A 22,667-nucleotide genomic window follows, 5' to 3' on the forward strand; every position below is an offset into this window, starting at 1 on the left:
TTGAAGATTATCTAAATGATAAAAGAGCGTGGATTTGACCTGCAGCTCGTTCCAGCAACGCACAAGACTGCAAATACTATTTTATACATGGCATAATCCTATATCAAATATTTGAAAAGAGCAACCGCCGAGTTTCTTGCTGGTTCTTCTCGGTAGGAAAGGCATTCCGAACCAGTAGTAGATGCACCCGACTATTCGTAAGTACTTGTAAAAGTTTATACGAATAAAAAAGATTTTTATTTTATTTATTTTTTATTTTCATGAACAGGTGACTGACTGACTGATCTATCAACGCACAGGTCAAACTACTGGACGGCTACGGCTGAAATTTGGCATGCAGCTAGTTTTTATGACGTAGACGTCCGCTGAGAAAGGATTTTTAAAAATTCAACCCCTAAGGGAGGCAAAACAGGTGTTTGAAATTTTCGTAGTCCACACAGATAAAGTCACGAGCATAAGCTAGTATAATATACAGGGTGTAACCAGAACGCTCAGAGTACTTACAACTTAGTAAACAACAGAAATAAGTTATTACTTTATTAGGTACAAGTAAAAAACTAGATCTTTGACTATGTATAATAACACTATAAGTAAAACAATATAAGTAAGTACAAACAGGTTCGATTTCGGTAAAAAATATTTTGTTAGGTACCTCAAGTTCCCAATGTTCACTAAGTATAATAAAAAAAACGTTTATTTATGTATTTCTACTTAATATTATCACATTTATCCATGGAATAGATAAGCCCATCCGGGCGAAGCCGGGGGTGGTCAACTAGTATTAAAGTATTTATCAAAACATCAATAAATACTCGGCAGATTTATAGAAACCGATAAAGATAAAGATTTAAAAAAAAAAAAAAAAAAAAAAAAAAAAAAAAAAAAAAAAAAAAAAAAGTTGTATTGTACATTATTAGTCTTTTAAAACGTTAAGCCTAGATAAAATTTCATTTCGCTTCGCATTATCGCAATAACTGCAAACTTTTGTATGGACCCAGAACTTTGTCACCAGTTCGACGCAAACGCTGCAAACGCGGCAGCTTGAAATCCTCTACCGCCTCGGGAGCTTGTGCCTCGTACAGTCGAGACAGCAGTGCCTCGACTTGCGACACCACTTGTATTACTTCGCACGCTAGTAGTTCCCCTCCCTCTCGCACTCCCCCTTTTTTGAACGCCTCCTCTAGCTCCCACACTTGTTCTTCTTACTGTCTCCTTTTTTCGCGTCGTGCCTCGCTTACTTGTTTCATTTCCACCGCCTCTACGCACAATGGAGACACTTTCAGCTGAAAAATGCTGAGCTGTGGCCGCACCAAATAAATACTGCTCATCGCCTCGTTTGGACTGCCCACCACCTCGTGTAGATTGCCCACCACCTCGTGTCGACTGCCCAGCACCTCGTTTGGACTGCCCACCACCTCGTGCCGACTGCCCATCACCGCGTATTGCAAGCTTGCCACGTCCTGTCACAGCTCGCCTACCACGCACAGTTACTACCTCCGTCGTTGTTATCCGTTCACGGATCTCAATCGTACTTTGTTGAGCACGGCGAACACTCATACTTGAAGGTTGTACGGAATTTCCCAGGGATACACCGTTTTCAGTATTAATTTATAGGATAATAAATTGTGTCGTTGAACACCACGGTACTCGTGTGGGTGTAATCAACGCGATTTATCAAGTCGAAAACTCGCACGATACTGGTTGTACAGTCCGGAAACACGCAATGATAAGAAATGCTTGAATCCGTTCTAATATTATAATTATTATTAGGGTTTGCAAAAGTGATGCAAGAGTGATGTGAGTGAAGTGAGAAGTGGGCGATGGAGAGAGCTATGCTTGGAGTTTCTCTACGTGATCAAATCAGAAATGAGGAGATCCGCAGGAGAACTAGAGTAACTGACATAGCTCAACGGGTTGCAAAGCTGAAGTGGCAATGGGCAGGGCTCATAGTTCGTACAACCGATAGACGTTGGGGTCCCAAGGTGCTGGTATGGTGACCTTGCACCGGAAGACGCAGCGTTGGAAGACCCCCACTAGGTGGACGGACGACATCAGACGAGTCGCAGGGAGCCGCTGGATCCAGACGGCGCAAGACCGTGGCGTGTTGAAGTCCCTACAAGAGACCTATGTCCAGCAGTGGACGTCTATTGGTTGATGATGATGATAATGATGATGATGATGATGATGCAAAAGTGAGTCTGTTCATTGTACATTTAGGTTAATAGCTTTTATAAACTATGAAAACCATGTCTAAGTTATTTTATCTATTGCCTCCAGAGCGCGAGATGCTCGTGCGTCCACGGCACGTGCGGCGCGCACTGCCAGCGCTGCTGCGCGGGCGGCGCGTGGCGAGCGCACCGCGCCTGCGCAGCGCGCGACGACTGCTCGTGCGGCGAGCGTGGCGCCTGCTCCTACGACGACGCAGGCGCCATACTGTGTGTCAACTGCACCGTGAGTTGCTCTTTGTACGTTAACTCCAAAGCATGAGATGCTCGTGCGACGTTTTGCGCCTCTGCTGTGTAACTACGCGGCATCGTACTGGAATGCTAAATTTCTTGGCGTCACGATTTGCCAGTAGGGTGATAATACCCCAAGTAATCTTGCCTGGAGACTTGTCTCCTCGTTTCTACCGCTAGGATATGAAACACCCTTCCGGCATTAGTTTTCCTCTCCACTTGTAATACAGGTACCGTCAAGTCTAGAGTGAATAGGTATCTTCTAGGCAAGCGCGCTACGTCTCAGGCTGCGTCATTACTTGGCAGCAGGTCTGCCAAGCGCTAGTCTGTGAATAAAAAATACTACTTACATTTTTTTTAAATAGAGATAGCGAGGAAACGAGCAGGCGCCATCAGGTCACCTGATGTTAAGTGATTACCGACGCCCATGAACATTTGCAGCACCAGAGGAACCGCCGATGCGTTACCGGCCGGAATTTGTTGGTCCGCCCCTTGAATAACCCCATGATGTAATCTAGTGGGAACACCGCCGAAGGGAGTTGATTCCACAGCGGCATTCTGGCACAACGGACGGTCGAAGTGCACCAGACACCCAGGTGGTGACACATTATGAACTCTTGCATTGTTGGATAAAAGTCATAGCTTTCATAAAAACTCGGACATTAACAATGATTGAGAAGATATTATCCCAAGGCAGGACACTTTTCTGCTTCACTAAAACTCGCCATTTTTATCGACAGGAGAATCGAGCGGGCCCTCTCTGTGATCGCTGTCTCATCGGATACTACAACATCCTGCCAGACGACCCCTGCATACCTTGTGACTGTGACCCTGAAGGATCTGACGGTGAGGAAACAATAACCTCTAAGCTATCTTCTAATGTGTAGAAGGACCAGTGTGACCGACATAGCCCAACGAATTAGCCAGCTGAAGTGGCAGTGGGCAGGAAACGTCTGCCGCAGAACGGATGGCCGCTGGGGCAGACGTGTTCTAGAGTGCAGACCGCCTATCAGCAAGCGCGGTGTGGGACGACCTCCAACCCGCTGGACTGACGACCGATAATAATAAATCTTTTTTATTCAAGTACACTTTCACAAGTGCTTTCGAATCGTCGGATAATCATGTTTAATGAACCCATTTCCAGGATCATGCAAATGGAACAGAAAGCGTCACCAGGTTCAATGCGCCTGTAACGCCGGCTTCACGGGCGCTCTGTGCGACAGGTGCGAAGGAGAAAACACGGTATTTCCCAACTGCCTGGTGGAAGTGACCACCCCCGCGTGTAGATGTGACCCCAGGGGCATCACAGACCCGACGGGGGTTTGTGATGACGTCTGCGAGTGCAAGGTATGTCATATATATCTATTTTTTAAATACTAACCATGTTAATTATGACTAATATTCCTCTTTCGGTCAAGCTCAAGCTTTTCGCTTATTTGGAGCGGCCAAATAAGCGAAAAGCTTGTGCTAGGAGTGGGTATGAATAGTGCGACGGATGGGGTTTGAATCGTGTCTGCATTGAGGCTTTTACATTATGCTTGTGTGTTGTGATCTTCATGAGAACTAACTATGACATAAGTTGAGATTTGTGCTTGAGATGTGGCTAGGCTGAGATCCATCCAGCTATTCCATTGACTTTGCTCAGACGAGCAAAGTCAATGAATGCTCTATAGATCTCAGATGGAATGGAACGGAATGGAATGCCAAAATCTGTCTGACATGAGACAAATTTTGGTATTCCATTCCATTCCATCAGCCTGTAACCAAACATGGTCCTCCGCTCTATGTTCCAGGCTAACGTGATAGGCGAGAGGTGTGACGTATGTGCAACAGGATACTTTGGACTGAGCGGAGATCTACACGAGGGCTGTCGCCCGTGCTACTGTTCACACGTCGCTAACCACTGTGTTGCCAACCCTGAAGCTGGGGATGACGTGAGTACCTACTTTAATATTACTATAAGCTATGTAGAGTTCTACGACATGCATGACCAGCCCACTGCCACTTCAACTTGCTAATATAGTTTGGGCTATGTCAGTGATCTTGGTTCTCCTGCGGATCTCCTGCAATGGCCGTTGGAGCCGGAAAGTCCTTGAGTGGAGACCGCGTTTAAGCAAGTGTAGTGTGGGACGCCCTCCAGCACGATGGACCGACGATATAAAGAGGCTGGCGGGAAGTGGCTGGATGAGGAAGGCTGAGGACCGGGTGTGGTGGCGCTCTTTAGGGAAGGCCTATGTCCAACAGTGGACGTCCACAGGCTGATGATGATGTAGAGTTCGCGACAGGTCGACATTTTACAATCGGGGTATGAGGCGAGGGGACGCCCCGCACACCCGCACATCAACCCCACGCTACGCCACGCTATCCCGTACCAGGTTAGTGCGGCTGTACGGGGCGTCTCCACCCTAATTTCCATATCAACCAATTAGAGCCATCAGGTTTGGCGTAGTATTGAAGTATGGATATCGATAACCACCCTGGTTCATTTGTCAGTTTTTGTTCACAATAATACCACGATTTTCTTGTTCTGGAGGACAGATAGCGCTGCCGCTCGGAGACGCCTGGCTCATCAGCTCCAACGACACCTGCGAAACCCTCGAGACAACCGTTGACGAACATGGAAGACCCTATCTCATCAGCTATGAGGTAATTTTATATTTAAGTACTTCTCCACAGCTTTGAGAGTCTAGTGGTTAGGACTTCCGCCTCCTAATCGAAGGTTGGGGTTCGATCCCCGCCTCTCACTTTTTGGAATTATGTGCGTTTTAAGTAATTAAATATCACTTAGATTAATTAATGGTGTAGGAAAACATCTTGAGAAATCCTGCATGCCTGAGAGTTCTCCATAATGTACTCAAAGGTGTGTGAAGTCTGCCAATCCGTACTTGACCAGCATGGTAGACTATGGCTAAAACCCTTCTCACTGTGAGATGAGACCCGTACTCTGTACCTAGCCTAGGACCTAGCCTAGTCTCCTCTTAATGCGTGCCATCTCAACAAATAGTATCTTCTGTATTCTGCCCTTGATCCAACAGTTATTGCTGAACTCGAAATGTTGGTCGAAACTATTCGCAAAAGACAAAAGGTAATTGACTGACTGACTGACTGATCTATCAACGCACAGCTCAAACTACTGGACGGATCGGGCTGAAATTTGGCATACAGATATTATAACGTAGGCATCCGCTAAGAAAGGATTTTTGAAAATTCAACCCCTAAGTGGGTGAAAGAGGGGTTCGAAATTTGTGTAGTCCACGCGGACGAAGTCGCGAGCATAAGCTAGTAGTTAATAAATATACTAACTTTCACGTTTCCAGGTGGAAGGATGGGAGTCATACTTCTTCATGAGCTCGACGTACAGCGGGGGGGGGGAGAGGACGGAGGCGTATGGAGGGGAGCTGGTCGCTCGCATCACGTGGGCCGTCGCGCGAGGAGACTCCGGGGGCAGCGCTAGTCTGATGCCGGACTACGTTCTACTTGCTAATGGTAACGAGCATTTTATTTTCTACTAGTTGATGCCTCGGCATCGGTGAATATACCCGAGGCGCTGCAGTATCGAGGCAGTCTCATCAGCAAAGAGTTCATTATTACAATGAGACTTCAAAGTTTGGAACATCCACGCAAAGTTGCCTGTCTATCGGTATTCTACAGGGTACATTTGGGTATCATTCTCAGGGATAAAATCCGGAACGAGGAAATTCGCAGAAGAACAAAAGCGACCGACATAGCTCAAAGGATTAGCGCGCTGAAGTGGCAATGGGCAGGCCATGTCTGTCGCAGAACCGATGGCCGATGGGGCAGACGTGTTCTGGAGTGGAGACCGCGTACCGGTAAGCGCAGTGTGGGACGACCCCCAGCCCGCTGGACCGATGACCTGCAGAAGGTGGTGGGGAGCGGAGGGATGAGGAAGGCGGAGGATCGTGTTTGGTGGCGCGCTCTTGGAAAGGCCTATGTCCAGCAGTGGACGCAAACAGGCTGATAGATGGATTGATTGATTGACATTTCGGAGAGCGTGCCGAAGAACTTTTCAACCTGGTTCCTCCTTCACCCTTCTACTATCGTACCGCAAGGCATCGCCAAGGTCTGCACCCGTACGTAGTCGAAATTACACGGATACGTACGAAGCGATTTGCCTTCTCATTTCTAATTTGAACCGCTAAGATTCGGAGCACCCTTTCGGCATCAGTTTTGCCCTCCAATTATAATATGGGTACCCTCAAGTTGCCAGCAGGTTTGATTGCAGCCAAGCGCAAAGTCTATAAATTAAAAAAAAACCGGCCAAGTGCGAGTCAGGCTCGCGCAATGAGGGTTCCGTACAGTGGTATTTGTTCGACATTTTGCACGATAATTCAAAAACTATGATGCATAAAAAAAAATAAAAACCTGTTTTAGAATGTACAGGTGAAGACCTTTCATATGATACCCCACTTGATATAGTCACTCACTTCGAAAGTTGAAAATACTAATTATTAGTTCATGACCACAATTTAATTTTTTTGTGTGATCTAACCCTAAATTCACGGTTTTCAGATTTTTCCCCAAATGTCAGCTATAAGATCTACCTACCTGCCAAATTTCATGATTCTAGATCAACGGGAAGTACCCTGTAGGTTTCTTGACAGACAGACGGACAGACAGACAGACAGACAGACAGAAAGACAGACAGACAATAAAGTGATCCTATAAGGGTTCCATTTTTCCTTTTGAGGTACGGAACCCTAAAAAGAGACCGTGCCTCGGTCTCTTTTTAGGGTTCCGTACCTCAAAAGGAGTGCGCTCCATCTTAGGCTGCATCACCACTTGCCAAGCGCCAGACTGTACCTATATTTAAAAAAAAAAATTGTTAATAATATTATGTCGATGTTTCACTCTTTCAGATGGTAAAAGGCTGTCCTTTGGAAACACCAGCCACGAGACGCCAGGGTTGATTGAACTGAGAGCGCCGCTGGTAGAAGGCGGTTGGTACTCCGGATCCGAGTTGGTCTCCCGAGCCCAACTCCTGGATGTACTGAGCAATCTGAAAGCCATCATGATACGAGCACACTTCCATTTCGATCAAGATGAGGTAAATCTAAACTAATATTATAAAGAGGTAAAGAGCTCCCTACGAAAATTGTAATAAGCAACCCGGGCGAAACCGGGGTGGGTCACAAAATCTAATTATATGAAAGGAAAAGGTGACTGACTGACTGACTGATCTATCAACGCACAGCTCAAACTACTGGACGGATCAGGCTGAAATTTGGCATGCAGATAGCTATTATGACGCAACTTGGACGATTTAACCTATGGACTTGTAACGCGCCTAATATTACGAATAAAAATTTCTGTCACTTTTGGTGCGGGACGAGGAAACACTACATAGACAACTTGACACACTCACTCAACAAAGTTTTGTGTCATTATTAACACACACATATCTAAATCTTCAACACTACTACATTTTACGCACACTAATAAGTTATATACATCAACATACAAAGACATTACGAGTGTAAGACAGTCAAATTGATTTGCGATGCTACCGTATCGATATTTTAAAATATATCGATAGTTTTTCAGAAACAAAAGTAGAAGTAAGAATTTATTACTCGTATTTAATAGGCTACTTGACAATTTTTTTAAGTTGGTCTTAAATGGTTAATATTTGTCCTATTATATCAAAAAAATTAACACTATATTTTTTTGCGCCCTAAAAACCGTAAAACTTTAATTTAAAAAAATATTTTTCTTAGACAGGTGAAAACACTGTCGGCCATGTTTGGCCGATAGATTATCTGTGCTCTGACGTCATGCATTTGTAAACAACAGTATAACCCTGTGGTTATACTGTTGTTTACAAATGCATGACGTCAGAGCACAGATAATCTATCGGCCAAACATGGCCGACAGTGTTTTCACCTGTCTAAGAAAAATATTTTTTTAAATTAAAGTTTTACGGTTTTTAGGGCGCAAAAAAATATAGTGTTAATTTTTTTGATATAATAGGACAAATATTAACCATTTAAGACCAACTTAAAAAAATTGTCAAGTAGCCTATTACTTAAAACCAGTGTTTGGTCAGCGTAGCGTATTCATCGTAGTATTCGATCGCACAATTGTGCCCACTTCATTTTAAAGTGGGCGTCTTTAGGAAATCTGTAAAAATAAAACGATTATGATAAATTATTACCTGATCCTCATCCTTGAGAAAGGTACACCTTTTAGCTACATATTACCCAGTTCAGAGACACCCTACCCCGTTTCGCGCCTATCACTAAAATTGCGTTGCTTTAATTTTTTTTTTAAATGTATTAAGTACCTACGTGAAATCACAGAAATCGACCAGTTTTATTACAAGTATAGGTAGCGAAAAAATTGTGGTAATTAATAATAACTATTCTTTACTTGACTTGAAGACGGTAATTTAGTCGTTAATAATAAAGAAAATGTTTTCATCGATATCGATAATCGAACCGCAATCACTATCGTACTACTACGTAATTTCATGCTGTTCACGCGTATTCAAATTTTAACCTAATTTGTATATATCGAGGGTTGCAATTGTTTAGAAAAAACAAAATATAGTCGTGAGGAGTGTGACTCGTTTCTACCGAATTGTTACGTACTCAATTACTGAATCGGTAAAGTTCTCGATTGTTATTTTATTATAATAATTTATGTAATTTAATTTATAGAAAGCGTTTATTACACCAAAAATACTTACTTATGAAATGAAATTCCATCTTTTTGTAAATTTGATGTGTTTGATTAGTTCTTGCACTCACTAACGGCACAAACAGGCATTTTTCACCCAGCGTGTAAGACGTCGTCACACATCGAAAACGATTCTGACAATGACAAAATCGATTCCGCAAACAGTGTTTATAAACGCAGTGGATTAAAAATCCATTACTATTGACAGAGGGGAATAATCATGCGAGGCGCGTCCTTAGGTTAAATCGTCCAAGTGACGCAAGCATCCGTTAATAAAGGATTTTTGAAAATTCAACCCCTGAGGGGGTAAAATAAGGGTTTGAAATTTGTGTAGTCCACGCGGACGAAGTCACGAACATAAACAAGTCAAAGGATAAAGCTATAAGACATTATTTTAAGTGCCATACCGTGCAAGCTAAATACCGTAGTACTAAACACAACCAAATCATTTGATTAGACTGAATAATCTCATTTTAACTCCCAGGTACGACTAGACAGCATAGTACTGAAAGGCTCTACAAGCAACGCCCGTGAAACCTGCACGTGCCCCGCAGGGTACATAGGCGCGCAATGCACGACGTGCGCGTGGACGCACGTGCGCTTGCTGCGTGCTCCAGGCTCCGCGCCGGCCTTCGAGTGCGTGCCGTGCGCGTGTAACATGCACGCGGGATGTGAGGCAGGTAGGAAGGACAGATATTTTATTAAAAGAAAGAGAAAAGAAAATTATATTTACTGGCGGGAACTATCCGGTTCAAAGGACCATAAACGTAATTGAAGTACATCCATTTGTGGTTTTGATATGTATGTCTGTCTGTTTTTCCGGACTAATGCCGAAACATTTTCTCAAATAAAGGAGGAGGCAATCAGAGAATAATAAAGATTACTCTTTATCTTGAAAAAACAAGGTTCTTTAAAAATATCTATCTCCACATGGATTTTAGTTGTTTAGTGTAGTTAAATAAAATAGCAACAAACTGTGCCCTACTGTTGGTCAGTGTACCTACATCACTCTCATATTAATGGTGTTATTAAATAAAGAAATAAAAGTATTTTTTGTACAATTAAACTTTTACAAGTAGGTGCTTTTGAATCGTCACATGCATCTGCCACTGGTTCGGAATGCCTTTCCTAACCAAAAGAACTGGCAAGGAACTCGGCGGTTGCTCTTTTCAAAGATTTGATATACAATAACCATGCCATGTATGAAAGTAATTGCAGCCTTAAACTCTGCTTATTAATCCATTTTCTGCGCTTTTGCTAATTGTTGGTGAAGTTCTGTGTTAATTTTTAGGCATGTAAACTGTACACATGTAAACCTAAGCTCTTATAAATTCATATCAGAAGTGTAAACTATGAAAGAAAAACCACTGGGTAGCACCAATATTATTTTTATTTCGTTTTACAATAATCAACGCACGTCCGATTCGCACCGTGTCCCTACAACGCAGTGAAGTTGGCTTCCCACTTCATCCTGCTCCAGCATTACTGCCGACGCGAAGTTAGCCATCAGGGTTGCTCTCGCAGAGTTCTCTACTTACATTAATCTTGTGCAATGTGCCTTTCATTGGATGCAGTGGACGGGCAATGTGGACCGTGTCTCCACAACACTACAGGACCACACTGCGAAAGATGTCTTCCGGGACACTATGGAAATCCAGTTCAGGTAAATTTTTATCATAATAATATTAGCGTTATAGAGAGAGAGCCAGCGCCAGACCTTCCTTATTTTATAAAAGCTGAAAGTTTCTCTGCGTATTGTCCCCAACACTGGGAGGAACGTTTGTTTGGTGGCTATTTATGTTAATCTACACCAAAAAAACCTCGTCATCAGTATGAAACTGTCCAGCAATTTCCATTACAGTCCTATTGGAAATTGCTGGCATACGGCTAGTAAAGGCCCGATAAAGTTCAGTAAAGTAGCCGATTCCGAGCAACTGGGGGGAGGGGGGTGAGGGGGGGAGGAATACACTTTAACAATTATCCTACTCTTCCCTCAGGGTGCGTGTAAGCCCTGCGCTTGTCCACTGTACGAGGCTTCGAACAACTTCAGTCCAAACTGCGCACTAGCATCGGCCGAAGGTGACGAGTTCGTGTGCACGCAATGTCCGGATGGCTATACCGGGGATCATTGTGAACTGTAAGTTATCAGGAAATCGCTAAAAATATAATATGGATTTATTATAGGCTTGGCTTGACCTGGCTGGATCATTATCACACCTGATGCAAAGCGATTATTGCTATCTCGACCTGTCACGCACTATAGTTTACTTACCTAGAATATTGTGCCTATTCACTCTTTGTGTAATACAAATTTTGGGGTATCCCAAGGTGGTGTTGTTACACCACATCTATTTACAATGTATATTAGTGTTTAACTGAATATTTTTGCACTATTTGCTTTAGAAAATAACGCTTCTTTGTATTTAGAATTAAAAAACAATCTCACATCTTTATTCACAATCATTATTAAGAGGCGCACAATGTGGATTCCACCAATCACATTATTGAAATTTGACGTATCAGCTGCGCAATTGCGGGAGACTGACAGCTACAATGTCACGATCGCAATCACCTCTGATTGGTTGACGCTCGCTCACTATTGGCTACAATGCATTGTTGCAACAAGAATCGCACAAATTCAGCCAATCAGAACAATTGAGATTGTAATAACGATTAATACAGGTTTCCCGCAATTGAGGTGCTGCTTGCTGGAATCTACATTGTCCGTTTGAGTGCACTGCACAGAGTACTTTGTAAATATATGAAACTGTGAGACTGAGACCTAATAGTAATGATTGTAAATATGGGTGTTAGATATTACAGTGTTATTATTGCTTTCTTTTTCTGCATGTTTAGAAGCTAGTAAATTGGCGGTACATATATCACATGCGGCTTGTTGTACCATACAGATTTATCCAATTTATCGGATTAAGTGTTTATGTACGTTACATTATATAATTTTAACTCCTTGGCAGTTGCGACTCCGGCTACTGGGGGTCGCCCACAACGTTGGGTGGATCTTGCCAGCTGTGCGAATGTGGTGGAGGACCGTGTCACGTCGATAGCGGGAAATGCCTCGTATGTCCGCCGCATACTGAGGGAGAGCGCTGTGATCAGTGCCAGGTAAGATTTAGCATAACTTTTTATGTGTTTTGTTTGATTTGAGTAACAAAGTTTTTCTCTCTGCTCAGAAAAAGCCTGGTGGCTTTTTCTGAGCAGAGAGAAAACTTTGTTTAAATGAGTTAAGTTAAACTTGAGAGTGTAGGTCACGTGTAATCACGTCATCTTTGCTGATGTACGAAGATGGGACTTGTCGACCTGGACTAGCTGATAATGTAACAAATGTACGACGTATCTATAACACCATTGTTGTTTAGACCTTTTTTTATCTGAAACCAACTGCACTGCATTGCTTTGTCGTAACCAACTACCTATAATTGAGGTTCTTTTGTTTGACCGAATATAGGAAGGTTACTGGGCAGGCGGCGCGAACGCTTCCTGTATAGAATGCGCGTGCAGCCGTGGAGCCTTGTCGGCGGCGTGCGACGCGCGCTCAGGGCAATGCGCCTGCGCGCCGGGTTGGACCAGTCGCGCCTGTGATATGTGTGCTAAGGGCTTTGGAGGTAAGACATTCTTCAGGGAGGTTACTAGGCAGGCAGTGCAAACGGTTCCTGCATAGAATGCGCGTTCGTTCGTGGTGCCCTGTCAGCGGCGTGCGACGCGCGCTCAAGGCAATGCGTACCAGTTGCGCCTGTGATAGGTGTGCTAAGGGTAAGGGTAAGAAGGGTGGTAAGACATTCTTCAGGAAGATGCGTTCGTCAGGAAGGTGAAAGGGGTGTGCACGCTTACTGCGTGCGAAGAACAATATGCGCTTGCGTGCCTGGTTAGACTGTCACTTGATTGCTAAGCGCTTTGGAGGTAAGACGTCTAGAAAGGTAGAAAGAAGGGCAGGGAATGCAATCGGTTCTTATATACTCGTAAATGATCGTACGGTTGCGCTGCTTTTTCATCAGACTACGACGGCAGTTTAGGATAACATTATACAAGATGTAACCAGAACGCTAGCAAAAACTTAGCGATATTGTTATACTACTTACTAAACACAATCCTATTACCAATAACCATTTGCCTCATTTTGTAGTTTTGGTGAGACGGATCGTCGTATCGTTAGAATCCTTACATGAGCATATTTAAAAAAAAGTCAATATGGCAGGGCTGTCGTAGGTAATAACTTTTTCGTTCCACAGGCGTAGAAGAAAGTTGTCCACCATGCTCCTGCGGAGAAGCAGCCATCAGCCAGGAGTGTGACGTGACTTCAGGAGACTGTACCTGCGCATCCGGCGCTGCTCCTCCTCGCTGTCTCGGCTGCTTGACCGGATACTACGAGCTCACACGTGATGGCTGCTTGGGTGAGTACCTAATATTAAGGCCTAGGTTTTGTACGAAAATTGCAAAGCATCATCATTATACAGAATGATCCAACTATTGACGTTAATAATTTTTTTTAGATTCCTCACGCCGGGGGGTGTCCGAAAATACCCCATATAATATGTTCTGCGCTTTTTTATAGTTTTCGAGTTAATTTTTTGTGTTTTTTGAATGTTTTGCGTAACCAAGATATTTAGAAGACTAAAAAGGACTAAACCATTTGAGTTAGTGCATAGTAATAAATGCAAGTGTACATAGTGTAAGTGCGGAAAGAACACGTGAACAAAGTGTATCTCGAATAAAAAAGACTAAGATGTGTCAATGGACAATTTCTTAGTATTACGATAATTTATAAGTGTAGTTTAAATTTGAACTACTTATTAATCATAAATTCAGCTAGATCGTAGTATAATTGAGTAGCTCATTAGTATCTAGTCAGCAATAAGAGAAAAAAACATTACGGCAAAACGCCTTAAATATTTCTAGATCAGTTCTGGTATCGTTATAATTATCGATACTCACATGATAAAATACCGGTGTGAATGATACAGCTTATATGTCTGGTACCCAGTGGCGTGCAGGTCATAGAGGCATAAATGCACTGCTTACCCCAGTTGTAGTAGCTCAATGCAAATTTTACATTATGACCTGCCAGTAAACAGGTTCCTACCTAACTAATGCCTACCCTGGCTTCAAACCCTGTGCACGCCACTGCTGGTACCGATACAAATGGTAAACGGAAATTGTCTGGTACTAGTAAGTATCAAGACCAGTGCCTTTATTGCCTGTTTCTGAAATAAACTTCAAATATTGAAACAATATTTTCTAGCTATTGTAACCAAATTACTAAAAATCATTTATTTATTTGACCATCTGTACGTGCCGTCCTAAGGGTATGGTATACAAATGGTACAGGTAAATTGTTTGGTACCGGTATCTTGCCTATGGTTTCCAAAAATACCGGTATTTCAAGCCCTGCGTGTAATCGATCACAAACTTTTAACAATATTTTTCTAACTATTTTACTTAAACAAATTAATAAAACTCGTGCCATCCTAAGGCTAGAAACAACTTTGCGTCCACCGTCATGGGTCCATGCAATTTGCGTAATGTGCGTGCGGCCTAATCCGCTAACGACCGAAGGACCTCCCTCGGTGTGGCGCCCGCAGCGAAATGCGCGCTATGCATTATGTGTTCTTTATACAAACTTGTTACGTCTGCTTTAGATAAGTGATTGAGTCTGTTTTGATCTATTATTGATGAGACCTGATTTATTGTACTTCTTCATCATCATGATCAACCCATCGCCGGCTCACTACAGAGCACGTTCTCTGTAGTGCATAGTGCATTGCATGTTAGCCATTACAAATACTTCCTATTTACGCGTATATCATCAAAGGCTATGTGCGCTTACGCAGTTGATTTTGCGGTTTTTGGCCGACTTCCAAAATATTTCTACCCGTCTTATTGAACATACCTATAGTACAGTGGGCTTAGTAATTTTTGATTTTACATATCCTCCGCGTGATATAATTCGAGTGTCGAAACGCAATAACGTCAAATGTGAAAGTGAGTCTGTCTGCTAGATTTTCCTGTAGGGCGATTGTCTAAAACCTGCATCAATCATTATTACAATCTCAATTGTTCTGATTGGCTGAATTTGTGCGATTCTTGTTGCAACAATGCATTGTGGCCAATAGTGAGCGAGCATTAACCAATCAGAGATGATTGCGATCGTGACATTGTAGCTGTCAAACAACCGCGGTAGGGCCACTGGTCCATCCGTTTAATCGATTTTGATGGGTAGGCAGACTATAGAGATAGCTTACAAGCTAACTCTAGGTAACCTGTAAAAACCTGTTTCAGAATGTACAAGTAAAGCTCTTTCATAATTTTATTATGATACCCCACTTGGTAATCTTACTTTGAAAGTTGAAAATATAATAGCAATATTTGTTCATGAACACCTTTTAATTTTTTTCTTGTGATTTAACCACAAATTCACGGTTTTCTGATTTTTTCCCTCATGTCTGCTATAAGACCTACCTACCTGCCTAATTTCATGGTTGTAGGTCAACGGGAATCATGAAATTGGTAGGTAGGAACAACGGGGGTTCCTACTTACCAAAACTATAGGTTTTCTTGACAGACACGACGGACAGACAGATAGACAGACAACAAAGTGATCCTATAAGGGTTCCTTTTTCCCCTAACCCTAAAAACCGACACTTATGCAGAGAAAGTCTTTTTTTTTTTTTTTTAAATTTATTTATTCATAATAATTTTACAAAGTTTCCTACATATCTATCTCGCCAAACTGGTGGGCCAGTTTGTTGGTGGGTTGTTTGTTGTTGTTCATCAGCTAGTAGGTAGGTACATAAGAAAGATATGACTTATTACGAAATCAGTCTGCACTGTGGAGTGTGGAGGATGCAACAATGTTGCGCGCGTCTCTATATTTATCGCGAGTTGCGTGAATTCGTCTCGATGCAGCTGCGCCGCGCCGGCGTCGCACTGTCTGCGGCTTCTGCTGCTTATCGTTTTGTGTATCCAATCTTTTTTGTTGCTGTAAATAGGTACCTCTTCAGATTTAAGTGAACGACGACCTCCCTGGCGCAGTGGTGAGCGCTGTGGTCTTATTAGTGGGAGGTCCCGGGTTCGATTCCTGGCAGGGGTTTGGAATTTTATAATTTCTAAATTTCTGGTCTGGTCTGGTGGGAGGCTTCGGCCGTGGCTAGTTACCACCCTACCGGCAAAGCCGTGCCGCCAAGCGATTTAGCGTTCCGGTACGATGCCGTGCAGAAACCAAAGGGGTATGGGTTTAATAAAAACTGCCATACCCCCTCCAGGTTAGCCCGCTATCATCTTAGACTGCATCATCACTTACCATCAGGTGAGATTGCAGTCAAGGGCTAACTTGTATCTGAATTAAAAAAAAAAAAAAGTTCACAAAATCTCTTGCTTTTTAAAACACAGTTCACAGTACGCGGCAGAAAGTAATGACATTTCGGCTTTGTAGAGCGTTGGCTCTGTCACTCATATCTATATGACGTTTTGTCGGTCTCAACGAAATCTCTTTCTAAATACCGATGTACATTATTTTCGGCCAGGTACTGTACGGTTTACCGAGGATTTTCTATTAGTACTTTTGTACGTAATAGTTGACCATATAGGGCAAATATGGCAAGTCCTATGTCTAGGCACCTACCTAAGTAAGTTTCTAGGCAAACACTTATGTTGGGAGAAATGGTTCTGTATCCTTTCCTTTGTGTTCTTAGCACTCAGTACAAGGAGCAACTTTCAGGCAGTGCTAACGAGATGGTACACAAGCATAGACAAGAAGCTGGTGGCAAATTGAGCCCCAAAACTTTTTTCTTTCATAAAATTGTTTAAAGTATTTTGTTCTAGGACAACTCCGATAACATTTTATTAACAACCGGTTATCGAAACATAAAAATATTAATACTAGATTTTTCAATCGCCAGATAAATTTTAACGGACCAATTTTGACACTTTGTCGGAGAACAAAAATTGACAAATCCTCAATTTTATTCCTCAGATAAAATGTAGGATTAGTACAGGTAGGATTTTGAAGGCACTATTGCAATGCCTAAATAAAATAAATTGCATAAATGTCTTTGCTGATTCTTTGCGGTAGGAAGCGTATTCCTACAGGTAGATTCATTATTTTGATGATTTGAAAGCACTTGTAAAAGTTCATTTGAAAAAAAAATGTTATCGCACTTATAATTTATTATCTCTGATAGAAGTCACGTGGTCCGTTGCGTCAACATCTTGTGTCGAAAATATAAATACGGGTTGTTCATGGTTTTACGCACACATTTAGTGTACCTTACGTATACCGATACGATTTAAACACAAGCATGAGTCAGTGGCCTTCGTGAAATGCAAGAACTATATCAGTTAACAATTCCTGCCGCCAGTTCTCTGGCTATCACAAACGACTGAACCGGTTCGCAATCTGCATGCGCATCTTACAATTGGCATTTAGCTGCAAGCCGGAAATCCGTCCGCCGCCAGTTAGAGGTTCCAATTGACCAAAACGGGCATATAAAGAGCATGCAAATTTATATGCCAAGCATTTGTATTCAAATACCTTTACTTATCTATTTAGCAGTCTTTGAATGATTAGAGAATCTTGATGATCAATTCTTCTTCTAGAATGCCTGACATATCAAACCACCGATTTAGTTTTTTTTAATCTCCGTGGGAAGTCTTTGATTTTCCGGGATAAAATAGCCCATGTCACTCTCCAGGTCTTTAAGTACATCCATATAAAAAATCAGGCTGATGGTTTGCGACGTGATTAAAGGGCAAACCAGCAAACCAATAAACCAACAAACAAACACACTTTCGCATTTATAGTTAAGATAGTAATAATCTATATATATATAAAAGGAAAAGGTGACTGACTGACTGACTGACTGATCTATCAACGCACAGCTCAAACTACTGAACGGATCGGGCTGAAATTTGGTATGCAGATAGCTATTATGACGTAGACATCCGCTAAGAAAGGATTTTGGAAGATTCAACCCCTAAGGGGGTGAAATAGGGGTTTGAAATTCGTGTAGTCTACGCGGACGAAGTTGCGAGCATAAGCTAGTCTAAATATATAAAAGGAAAAGGTGACTGACTGACTGACTGATCTATCAACGCACAGCTCAAACTATTGAACGGATCGGGCTGAAATTTGGTATGCAGATAGCTATTATGACGTAGACATCCGCTAAGAAAGGATTTTGGAAGATTCAACCCCTAAGGGGGTGAAATAGGGGTTTGAAATTCGTGTAGTCTACGCGGACGAAGCACATAAGCTAGTAATATGATATGGGTAGTGAAAGTGATTGTAGGTAGGTACCTACCTACTATGCAATTTGCTAATTTTGCTTGCAAAAACCCAAAAGCTGCCCAATCAAAAAATCAAAAAATATCAGCCCCCCGATTGTGTAAGAAAAACGTATTCATCGTTATCGTGATCGTCAAAAAATTCTGCTCTTTGATTGGTTGATTCGCTGTTTACATTTTTTTCACAGCCAATCAAAGGGCACAATTTGTTGACGATTTCGATAACGATGAATACGTTTTTCTTACACAATTGGGGGGGCAGTATCTCATCTGAATATTATTAGGTAGTGACTAAGAACTTTATCTTCCCGGGTAATATAGTACCTAAAGAGAGTGCTGTTCTCACCTCGTTAGTACGGTTAGCACCCGGCAAGTGGCAGAGTTCAAATAATGCGCATTATTCATATATACTCATATATGCAGCGACAGGAACTACCGGTGTTCTGGAATTCGCTGAACTTTATACAAACTTTATGGCTATTCGTTTGTATAAAGTTCATGCAAATTTTGTCTACTTCTGGTACAGTTCTTGCAATTCACGAAGGCTACTGAACTTTTTTTTTTTTTTAATGTAATATTACAATAACACTTAAAGCTAGCCTTATCTAATTACTATATAACTTTACTTGTGGTAACGTCGTTTACATGGTCATTGCGTAAGTGTGCGTGCATGTCGGACCAATCAGTCGCGAGCAAGCGCTGTCAAACGCACACATTTAGTGTACCTTTAACGTATACCGATACGACTTAAACACAAGCATGAGTCAGTGGTCTTCGTGAAATGCAAGAACTATGTACCTAATACCAAGTTGAAACTTCTATCTAATTTAATAATGTTTTGGTTACGAATGAAAAAACCGGCCAAGTGCGAGTCAGACTCGCACACTGAGGGTTCCGTACTACAATCGTATTTATCGACATTCTGCACGATAAATCAAAAACTACTATGCCTAAAAATAAATAAAAATCTGTTTTAAAATTTACCAGTAAAGCCCTTTCATAATATGATACCCCACTTGGTATAGTAATCTTACTTTGAAAGTTGAAAATAGCAATGTAAATAGAAATTCTATTCTTGCGAAACGTACTTAGCCCCCGCGTTAACCTGGTGCGGGTGAGGTGCGGGTATGCGGGGCGCGCCCCCGATTGCTATTTCAACCTGTCGCGGACTATACTTCTTCTTCTTCTTCGATTGCGGGAGAATGACAGCTACAATGTCACAATCGCAATCATCTCTGATTGGTTGACGCTCGCTCACTATTGGCTACAATACATTGTTGCAACAAGATCGCACAAATTCAGCCAATCAGAACAATCGAGATTGTAATAATGATTGATGCAAGTTTTAGACAATCGCCCTACTGATAATTTACCTACAACCTTCAAGCCCTATCAAGCGCTTTAATTGCAACCTTCAGTAGAATAAAGGCAGATGTGCTAATGATCTTTACTGGAGCGCTACAATAAGCACCTTTTGTGTGCACCCACTGGCTTGTGTGATTGAACACATGTTGCTAGATCGCGCGATCGGAGTAACAAGGCAATGATTACAAGGCCATGTCAGTCCTCAAAATAGTGCTAAGTTGTTAAAAAAAAACCGGCCAAGTGCGAGTCAGGCTCGCGCACCGAGCGTTTCGTACTACAGTCCTATTTTTTCAACATTTTGCACGATAATTCAAAAACTTTGATGAAGCTATGATGCTTAAACATGAATAAAAATCTGTATTGAAGCCCTTTCATATTATGATACACCACTTGATATAGTAATTTTAACTAATTGAAGCGAAAGCCGGGTATTCTTTTTACTATCACCACTTTACAAAATCACTTAAACTTATTAGAACTATCACAAAGCCGTTAAGCAACAAATTCCCAAGCTTTGTTATCCTTTAAATAATCCTTAACATTGTAATAGGATTTTTCAATGAGTTTACTTTTCATGAAAACTTTGAACTTATCGAGAGACATTAAAACAGTAACCTATATTACCAATACCAAAAATATATTGACAGACACTCTTTATGAAAGAAAAGAAACAAGGCACATGGTCGGATGTATGAATCAAATTACGTCACACATACATCATTCAGCCATTGTAACACGAGGCGGTGGAGATGTCAAAGATCTTAGGAAATTTTCTATAGGTTTCTTCATGGTTTCTTTATAATATTGTTCTTTTGTTACTTTGTAAATGTTGCTTTATTAGTTCCAATAGGAAACAATGCATATTCTGTTAAAACTATTTAAAAATATGTTTACTGTTTGAATAAATGCGGTGATGTTATAGCCATCGTAAAGACATCTGCCTTCTACTCGGGAGGATGCAACTTTGATCCTGGGCACGCATCTCTAACCTTTCGGAGTTATGTGCGTTTAAGCATTCGATTGTTTTAAGCAACTATTTAGTAGAGGCCGGCAATCGGACCCTCTACCTCCCGTATAAAAATATTTCAAAGTAGGCTGTTCTACAAATGGTAATGTTTGCCATCTAATACATACTATCCATAGGTACTAATATTATAAATGCGAAAGTGTGTCCGTCTGTCTGTCTGTCTGCTAGTTTTTTAAGGTCCAACCGTTCAGGAGATTTCAAGAAATTTGGCAGCTTACATCCCGGGGACAGACAAAGACTACTTTTTATCTCGGAAAATGTTTCCCACGGGGTTTCAAAAAACCTAAATTCCACGCGGACGAAGTCGCGGGCATCATCTAGTCTATATATATAAAAGGAAAAGGTGACTGACTGACTGAATGACTGACTGACTGACTGACTGATCTATCAACGCACAGCTCAAACTACTGGACGGATCGGGCTGAAATTTGGCATGCAGATAGCTATTATGACGTAGGCATCCGCTAAGAAAGGATTTTTGAAAATTCAACTCCTAAGGGGGTGAAATAGGGTTTTGAAATTTTGTAGTCCACGCGTACGAAGTCACGAGCATAAGCTAGTTATTATATAAAAACAATATTTACATTTTATTCACGCGATTTTGCGTCTTGGGTCATTAGTAATAAGGGTGATCAGAAGTGATGTGACTTTGTCGTGTCGGCCAGAAGCCCACCCGCGTGTTATCACTCGTTATCAGACAATCTCGTACATCTCGTCCTAATTAGTGGACTGTAGCTGTCGGCAACTGAGTGGATATCTACTGTCGGCTATGCTAATTTTGCGCCTTCGCTCAACCTTTCTTTATAATTGAACACTTGAAAAGAGCAACCGCCGAGTTTCTTGCTAGTTCTTGGTAGGAACGGCATTCCGAACCAAACTATTTGCCGATTCAAAAGCACTTGTAAAAAATTTCTTTATTAAAAATATATTCTAAATCGTATTTCTCATTGTTGAGGGTCTTGATTGATCTTCCATTAATCATATCATGGTAGGAGTTATCTTGGAATAATTTTAGAAAAAAGAAAAAGAAAAGAAATGATGCAATAACCTTTAATAGTTAGAATGTGGGGCTTAAGCGATTAAATATCACTTTCTTTAACGGTAAAGGAAAACATCATGAGGAATACCTACTGATAGAGTTCTTCATAATGTTTTCGAATGTGTGTAATCTCTGCCAATCCGCACTTGGCCAAAAATCCAAGATTGCCCAAAATCCCTAACATTCTGAGATGAGAAGGATTTTGTGGAGATTTCTTTTGTAAATGATTATTTTGGGATTATTGCCCTTAAATAGATAATGAAATACCTACTTTAGCTGTAAGAAATTACGAATCCATAGCAGCTACCTACCAAAAAGAATACGTTCCTAATACGTAAGCTAATACGCTTTTTATAAACTTATAGCTGATCCCCGCGGCTTCGCCCGCGTAGATTTAGGTTTTTAAAGATCCCGTATAGCCTATGTCACTCAGGAATAATGTAGCTTTCTACTGGTGAAAGAATTTTTAAAATCGGTTCAGTAGTTCTAAAGATTACCCCCTACAAACAAACTTAACGACATTACCTCTTTATATAATACTAGCTGATCCCCGCGGCTTCGCCCGCGTAGATTTAGGTTTTTAAAGATCCCGTATAGCCTATGTCACTCAGGAATAATGTAGCTTTCTACTGGTGAAAGAATTTTTAAAATCGGTTCAGTAGTTCTAAAGATTACCCCCTACAAACAAACTTAACGACATTACCTCTTTATATAATACTAGCTGATCCCCGCGGCTTCGCCCGCGTAGATTTAGGTTTTTAAAGATCCCGTATAGCCTATGTCACTC

At 41.6% G+C, this 22,667-nt stretch overlaps 1 protein-coding gene across 1 annotated transcript in view; it reads left to right on the top strand.

Moving 5' to 3' along the window:
* Positions 1 to 22,667, top strand: part of wb (wing blister) — a 222,021-nt gene that overhangs the window by 97,168 nt on the left and 102,186 nt on the right. Inside the window, exons 6-18 of the mRNA XM_069501061.1 lie at positions 2,278 to 2,451; positions 3,197 to 3,302; positions 3,601 to 3,803; positions 4,250 to 4,390; positions 4,995 to 5,102; positions 5,774 to 5,942; positions 7,334 to 7,521; positions 9,637 to 9,832; positions 10,727 to 10,815; positions 11,150 to 11,289; positions 12,128 to 12,275; positions 12,619 to 12,775; positions 13,400 to 13,561. Coding sequence (XP_069357162.1) covers positions 2,278 to 2,451; positions 3,197 to 3,302; positions 3,601 to 3,803; positions 4,250 to 4,390; positions 4,995 to 5,102; positions 5,774 to 5,942; positions 7,334 to 7,521; positions 9,637 to 9,832; positions 10,727 to 10,815; positions 11,150 to 11,289; positions 12,128 to 12,275; positions 12,619 to 12,775; positions 13,400 to 13,561 — 1,981 coding nt within the window. The remainder of the gene's footprint in view (positions 1 to 2,277; positions 2,452 to 3,196; positions 3,303 to 3,600; positions 3,804 to 4,249; positions 4,391 to 4,994; positions 5,103 to 5,773; positions 5,943 to 7,333; positions 7,522 to 9,636; positions 9,833 to 10,726; positions 10,816 to 11,149; positions 11,290 to 12,127; positions 12,276 to 12,618; positions 12,776 to 13,399; positions 13,562 to 22,667) is intronic.

The sequence above is a fragment of the Maniola hyperantus genome, chromosome 1 (genome assembly GCF_902806685.2).
Source record: "Maniola hyperantus chromosome 1, iAphHyp1.2, whole genome shotgun sequence".
Classification (NCBI taxonomy): Eukaryota; Metazoa; Arthropoda; class Insecta; order Lepidoptera; family Nymphalidae; genus Maniola; species Maniola hyperantus.